This window comes from Portunus trituberculatus, chromosome 47, assembly GCF_017591435.1.
Source record: "Portunus trituberculatus isolate SZX2019 chromosome 47, ASM1759143v1, whole genome shotgun sequence".
Classification (NCBI taxonomy): domain Eukaryota; kingdom Metazoa; phylum Arthropoda; class Malacostraca; order Decapoda; family Portunidae; genus Portunus; species Portunus trituberculatus.
The window spans coordinates 25,913,250-25,920,749 of record NC_059301.1 but is presented as its reverse complement, the minus strand read 5'-3'; the positions used below and the strand labels follow the sequence as shown (position 1 = coordinate 25,920,749).

Here is a 7,500-nt window from a genome sequence, read left to right as displayed (position 1 = left end):
AGAGAGAGAGAGAGAGAGAGAGAGAGAGAGAGAGAGAGAGAGAGAGAGAACCATGGATGGTAACCCTTACCATGTTACTGTCTGGAAGAAAGTACATAAAACTAAGTTACACAAACACACACTAATTGTAGGTGTACTATAAAATGAAAAGAGAAAGCAACATTACGTACAGCCTTTACTGCACGACAAGAAGCCGCTGAAGCGATGGCAAATAAAGACATGAACAAGCAAGCACAGGATGTAAAAGGGATCTTAATTAGAGAATGGATTGAACAACGGAAGAAACAGAGAGTAAAATGCAGCAGTCTTGAGAAGGCACCCTTAGCGGGTGGGTACCCTTGCAGTCTGACACCGGACAAGCAGCACCCCAACCACTCAGCAACTCAGTCTGCCTCCCGCACCGCCCTTCCCACGCTGACACAGTGATTGTGACGTAGTGGTGGATGTTGTGTTAGACACGCTTGTGTAAGAGGTGACAAGATACATGTGTGTGTGTGTGTGTGTGTGTGTGTGTGTGTGTGTGTGTGTGTGTGTGTGTGTGTGTGTGTGTGTGTGTGTGTGTGTGTGTGTGTGTGTGTGTGTGTGTGTGTGTGTGTGTGTGTGTGTGTGTGTGTGTGTGTGTGTGTGTGTGTGTGTGTGTTTAGGTAGGTGGGTTGGTGGCTTGTGGACGCGGGCAATAGTGCAAGCATGTGTGGATGAGCACGCAATATAATCAAATTTTCCCAAAATAGTATATTCTAAGCACGCAAGCACATCCACCTTCATCCTCACACACACCTACTGTACGTGTGTATGCATGCATGTGCACGTAAACACACACACACACACACACACACACACACACACACACACCGTAGTGATGGTGTTGGGCGTCCCCGTGGGACCACGGGACGGCGTCCGCTACTTCCATAGACAGTTTGGGATTCTGTGGATGAGTGACGCTCGGCGGCGAGTAAACAACACGCGTGAGTAAATCCCAATGCGGGGAGCGCTCTGAGCTGTGTGGCCGTTGAGGCCGTATAGTCTGCGGCACAGTGGAAGGCAGCTTGTTCTCGTGGATTTCCCCACTTTAACTAAATCACAGAACCTTCCGGCTTGTTATGGGCAATGCTCTCCCAGATAGGGTTTGGGGATTTATTAGGTGTGAACACGGTGCGCTGGCACCACCACGGCCTGCGAAGCCATGAGGCACGAGCCATTTCTTTATTCTTTATCTTCACCTACGAGTACCGCACCTGGTGCTCAATGAATCCCGTTGTTCTATTTGCTGTCTATTAAGTAGCAGTACATGAAGAAAGTAAAATTAATTTTTTTTTTTTTTCATGTAAGAGAGGCACCGACCAAGGGCAACAAAACTGCAATAAAGGAAAAACGCTGTGGGGTGCTTGTCCCTTACGAGATGTGCAGAGAATGATCGAGAGTTTAATGATAAGTGTCTTGAAACCTTCCTCTTGAGGCAGTTCAAATCATACGAAGGTGAAAATACAGAAGCAAGCAGAGTGTTCCAGAGTGTACCAAAGAAAGAGATGAGTGATTAGGAATATTGGTTAATTCTTGCATTAGAGAGGTAGACAAAATAGAGGTAAGAGGAAAAAAATGTAGAGCAGTGCTGCAGGAAGAGGGAAGGTATGGAGTTAGCAGAATCATAAGAGCAGTTACTGCAAGAAGAGGGAAGGCATACAGTTAGCAAGATTATAAGAGCAGTTGCCATGAGAATAGTGATACATGATACCAAGAGATGTAACATTGCGGCGATGAGAAAGAGGCTGAAGACAGAGTTGATAAAACGAAAGGCTTTTGATAACTTAGAATAAACAAATAAATAAACACAAAGGGCTGACTACAGGCGTCTGCATACCAACACGTTGACTGTACAGATACCACACAAGACAGGCCCAGCCAGCCGTGGTGTAAAAAATCTTTACTCGTGGGACTCTCACAAGGATCAGTTACCAATTCACCATAAAAAATTTATTAAATACATCATGAAAGTGTCAACAGTTATGAATCCATCATCCATAATTCACTATGCACGCCATGAAGGAGGATGAGCGGGTTATGAAGGCCATCTGCACCCACATACATCAAATACATGAGAGAAGCTTTGGATTCCCCTTCAGATCCTCCTCCGTGCACGTTTCACGCTATGCGACTAACGAGTTAATGCAGCTGTATAGGCTGTATCGACGTGCTCGTCCCTCCCCTCGTCGTCTGGCAGAGAGAGCAAGGCCAAGGCCATCACGGACGCTTGTGGAGGAAATCCTACTTGAAGATGACGCGTGCCTTCTCGAGTAAGACTCCTAACGATCATATGTCATGTGAACGTCCTTAACAAGCCCACCCACCGAAGGCAAACTCTGACAGGGGAGTAAATAAGAAGACACCAATGAAGTGACTGCAGTGGAGGGATTGAAAGCTTGTCGAGTAAACACACCACTCAGACAAAACAAACCTGACATGTATGGTATATAAATAGATATACAAAAACATCTTCAGACAGCAAGTAAACAAAGGAGGCAGCCAAGCAAGGAAGCGAGGAGGCAAGCAGGTAAGCAGGCAGGTGAGCAACGCCATGACTGAACTGGCAGTCAAGTAAACGGTGGGTGAAGAAACCTAAACAAATGGCGGGAGGAATAAAGGACGGGGAGAAGGATGAACACACACACACACACACACACACACACACACACACACACACACACACACACACACACACACACACACACACACACACACACATACACACACACACACACACACACACACACACACACACACACACACACACACACACACACACACCTGTAGGCAGATATGGCAGGTGATGTCTTCGTCCACCTCGTCGATGTAGTCGTACAGGTGTGGCTCGTGGGGCTGGTGTTGCTGCCCACACGTGCGGCAGTTACGGCGCCGCCCACACCGGCCGCCCACCCCACCAGCTTCAGGGGAGGCCTCCATACTGGCGCCCTCGGCTACACTACGCCGCGCCCATCACGTCTGTGGGATAAATGGAGATGAGTAAGAATGGTGTTTATGGTTAGGGATGAAGTTAGTAGTAGTAGTAGTAGTAGTAGTAGTAGTAGTAGTAGTAGTAGTAGTAGTAGTAGTAGTAGTAGTAGTAGTAGTAGTAACAATACAAACAATAATAAAAATCGTAATCATAATAATAATAATAATAATAATAATAATAATAATAATAATAATAATAATAATAATAATAATAATAATAATAATAATAATAATAATAATAATAATAATAATAATAATAATAAAATTAATAATAATAATAACAACAATAACAATAATATAACATCAACAACAACAAAAAAACAAAAAAGGAAAAAAAACGAGAACACAGGAAACAAAATGAGATATGATATGATGTAATAATAACGAAAACAAGCAAACAGAATGAAGTAGTAGTAGTAGTAGTAGTAGTAGTAGTAGTAGTAGTAGTAGTAGTAGTAGTAGTAGTAGTAGTAGTAGTAGTAGTAGTAGTAGTAGTAGTAGAAGTAGTAATAATAATAATAATAATAATAATAATAATAATAATAATAATAATAATAATAATAATAATAATAATAATAATAATAACAATAATAATAAAGAAAAGAAAAACCGAAGGAAAAATATGGAAGAAATAAGAATACGACAATAATGATGATAGAAACCAATATACACAATTAAACCCGTCTTATCCTCACACATACAAAAGGAAAAAAAAAACTAAGCAATTATTTACCAACTCATGCATTAAATCATACTCACTATTCAATTTCCACACCGTCACTCTCACAGCCCATCACCTATTATTTCTCACATAACCGCACCAAACGTTAACCGCCTCGTACACCCTCCCAGCCCAGTCCCTCATACAATACTAATTGCCACTGTGATGACGTACAAAACAATGCGGTGATCTACGATGTTACTTAACAGAAAAAATGGTGTTTGTTTCGGAGAGTGACAAGGCAGTGGTGGTGGTGGCAAAAACAGCAGCAATACTAGTAGTAGTAGTAGTAGTAGTAGTAGTAGTAGTAGGAGGAGGAGGAGGAGGAGGAGGAGGAGGAGGAGGAGGAGGAGGAGGAGGAGGAGGAGGAGGAGGAGAAATAGTAGTAGTAGTAGTAGTAATAGGAGGAGGAGGAGGAGTAGTAGTAGTAGTAGTAGTAGTAGTAGTAGTAGTAGTAGTAGTAGTAGTAGTAGTAGTAGTAGTAGTAGTAGTAGTAGTAGTAGTAGTACTAGGTGGTGGTGGTGGTGGTGGTGGTGGTGGTGGTGGTGGTGGTGGTGGTGGTGGTGATGATGATGATGATGATGATGATGATGATGATGATGATGACAATAATATAAAAAAGCATAATATATATATTTTTTCTCTCTCTCTCTCTCTCTCTCTCTCTCTCTCTCTCTCTCTCTCTCTCTCTCTCTCTCTCTCTCTCTCTCTCTCTCTCTCTGACGCAAGCCCCTCTGCCTCGTCCACTCATAACCTCCTCCAGCCCTCCCTCCCTTTCTCTCATTAGTGGATCAAGGAGAAAAGCAAAGTCGAACCGTATTCCCTCAGGAGCCAACACAGACTGGCGTGTGGGATTGGCTGGTGGTGAGAGGAGTGGATAGTCGGATGGAACGTGTCACACACCATCACACGCCATCACTCCCACTAACAAGACGACACAAAGTAATCAAAAATGCTTTGTTCTCACCACAACAACTCGTATTTTCAAAGAACACACACATAATTAGCAGGATTCTGAAGAGCACATCTGTTAATAAGATAAATTCATGTCGATCTGTGGCTAGAACCTTCAAAACATTCTCGACTCGTGTTAACTTCAGCTACAGACTTCGGAATATACGGAAGGTGGGCTGTAGAAATGCTGAAGAATATTGTCCTATGTTACAACCAGTGACGCATCTTAACGCGACCTTCATGCCGTCACACAAAACAGGACTTAGTGATAAATGTAACCTCATGTACGTATATATAATTCTCTCTCTCTCTCTCTCTCTCTCTCTCTCTCTCTCTCTCTCTCTCTCTCTCGAGTCGGTGTGGTATTATGTGGCTGTTGAGAGATTTCTGGGCTAATGTAAATGATGAAAGTGCGACCCTAAGTAAATCTGTGGTGAAAGAGTAGTGTTACTGAATATGGGTCTTACACTCTCTCTCTCTCTCTCTCTCTCTCTCTCTCTCTCTCTCTCTCTCTCGTGTGTGTGTGTGTGTGTGTGTGTGTGTGTGTGTGTGTGTGTGTGTGTGTGTGTGTGTGTGTGTGTGTGTGTGTGTGTGTGTGTGTGTGTGTGTGTGTGTGTGTGTGTGTGTGTGTGTGTGTGTGTGTGTGTGTGTGTGTGTGTGTGTGTGTGTGTGTGTGTGTGTGTGTGTGTGTGTGTGTGTGTGTGTGTGTGTGTGTGTGTGTGTGTGTGTGTGTGTGTGTGTGTGTGTGTGTGTGTGTGTGTGTGTGTGTGTGTGTGTGTGTGTGTGTGTGTGTGTGTGTGTGTGTGTGTGTGTGTGTGTGTGTGTGTGTGTGTGTGTGTGTGTGTGTCCTCACCTATTTTGCGCAGAGGAAAGCATTACAAGAGAAGACAACAGGCAAAAAACAAAGGGTGAGAAATACGTGACTGTCTGGCGTGAGGAAGTGAGGGACAAAAGGAGGCCAACAGACAGACAGGTAGCCTCATTAATCTAAACACAGGTGTGGAGGCGAAGAAGGCGCACAAAGAAGAGGCTTAAGAATCTTTGCCTTGTCACCTTGTTAGCCTCCATCACCTCTCTCCCTCTCCCTCTCTCTCTCTCTCTCTCTCTCTCTCTCTCTCTCTCTCTCTCTCTCTCTCTCTCTCTCTCTCTCTCTCTCTCGTCCATAACACCACCTGGGAAATATTCAGGGGCGGAGTGGTGAGAGACGGCTCAGTCGTTACCGTGACCTAAGGCCTCCACTCTCCCTCCCTCTCCCTCTCCTCTTCTCTCACTCTCACTCCCATGGTCGTAAAGAGGGTAGGTGAAGGGTGGTGGGGTGAGGGAACAGAGCAGGGAGGGAGGAGAGATCGGTCAGGGTGAAGGACGAGGTGAGAGGGAGGGCAGTGGGATGGAGGGCAGAGGAGGAAGAAGAGAAAAGAGTCGGAAAAGAGAATGGGAGAGGAAAACTGGACGATTGCTGGTAACTAAAGCAGTGAAATGATTCTTGCTTGATCCTAAATTATAAAATGATCTGAGTTTATAGGAGGAAGAGTAGTAGTAGTAGTAGTAGTAGTAGTAGTAGTAGTAGTAGTAGTAGTAGTAGTAGTAGTAGTAGAGAAGTAGTAGTAGTAGTAGTAGTAGTAGTAGTAGTAGTAGGAGGAGGAGGAGGAGGAGGAGGAGGAGGAGGAGGAGGAGGAGGAGGAGGAGGAGGAGGAGGAGGAGGAGGAGGAGGAGGAGGAGGAGGAGGAGGAGGAGGAGGAGGAGGAGGAGGAGGAGGAGGAGGAGGAGGAGGAGGAGGAGGAGGAGGAGGAGGAGGAGGAGGAACTGTATTATAAGGAAGAAAACATAATGAGAAATTAGGAATTAGGAGAGAGAGAGAGAGAGAGAGAGAGAGAGAGAGAGAGAGAGAGAGAGAGAGAGAGAGAGAGAGAGAGAGAGAGAGAGTGTGTGTGTGTGTCATGAAAAGTGACGTAAGTTAACGGTGTGGCATGTCCTGTCTTCTCACAAACATGACAAGAATAATCTCTGTCTCTGTCTCTCTCTCTCTCTCTCTCTCTCTCTCTCTCTCTCTCTCTCTCTCTCTCTCTCTCATTCTGGAAATCCCAAACATCTACACATCTGTATCCAAGGACTACGTACATCTATATACAAATTTAATTTATCTCTGTTTCAACATTTCCTGTCAATCTAAAGTCACCTTCACTTTAAAACGTTATTCTGACCTGTTACCATCTTCAGAGTGTGTGTGTGTGTGTGTGTGTGTGTGTGTGTGTGTGTGTGTGTGTGTGTGTGTGTGTGTGTGTGTGTGTGTCGTGTGTGTGTGTGTGTGTGTGTGTGTGTGTGTGTGTGTGTGTGTGTGTGTGTGTGTGTGTGTGTGTGTGTGTGTGTGTGTGTGTGTGTGTGTGTGTGTGTGTGTGTGTGTGTGTGTGTGTGTGTGTGTGTGTGTGTGTGTGTGTGTGTGTGTGTGTGTGTGTGTGTGTGTGTGTGTGTGTGAGCTAGTGAATGGACGAGTGTGAATTAACGGCTAGCCAAATGTGAAAGTTAATTGTCTATGATATGGCTGAAGGTCGTAATGGTAGAGTTATTGACAGAGGTAAAATTAAACGAACTTCAAGGTAAGATAGCAAGACTTGGAAAGACTATAGAAAATTATGGCTCGTGCTCACATTTGGTATTCATTAAAAGGTGATTCATCGGGCTCTCATAGATGTTATCTTCTTTCCCTAAAGACGATCGGGAATATCAGTTTCGAATCATCACAACTATTCAAACACCTTTTTTCTTATGTAAGTGAGGAGGACTGGCCACGGGTAACAAAAATATGAAGAAAAAAAGCC

At 44.2% G+C, this 7,500-nt stretch overlaps 1 protein-coding gene across 8 annotated transcripts in view; it reads right to left on the bottom strand.

Moving 5' to 3' along the window:
• LOC123520718 (ligand of Numb protein X 2-like) overlaps positions 1 to 7,500 on the bottom strand; it is a 157,465-nt gene that overhangs the window by 24,377 nt on the left and 125,588 nt on the right. For all 8 annotated transcript variants that reach the window (XM_045283263.1, XM_045283266.1, XM_045283265.1 and 5 more), the window contains one exon: positions 2,803 to 2,997. In XM_045283263.1, coding sequence (XP_045139198.1) covers positions 2,803 to 2,958 — 156 coding nt within the window. In that variant the 5' untranslated portion in view covers positions 2,959 to 2,997. The remainder of the gene's footprint in view (positions 1 to 2,802; positions 2,998 to 7,500) is intronic.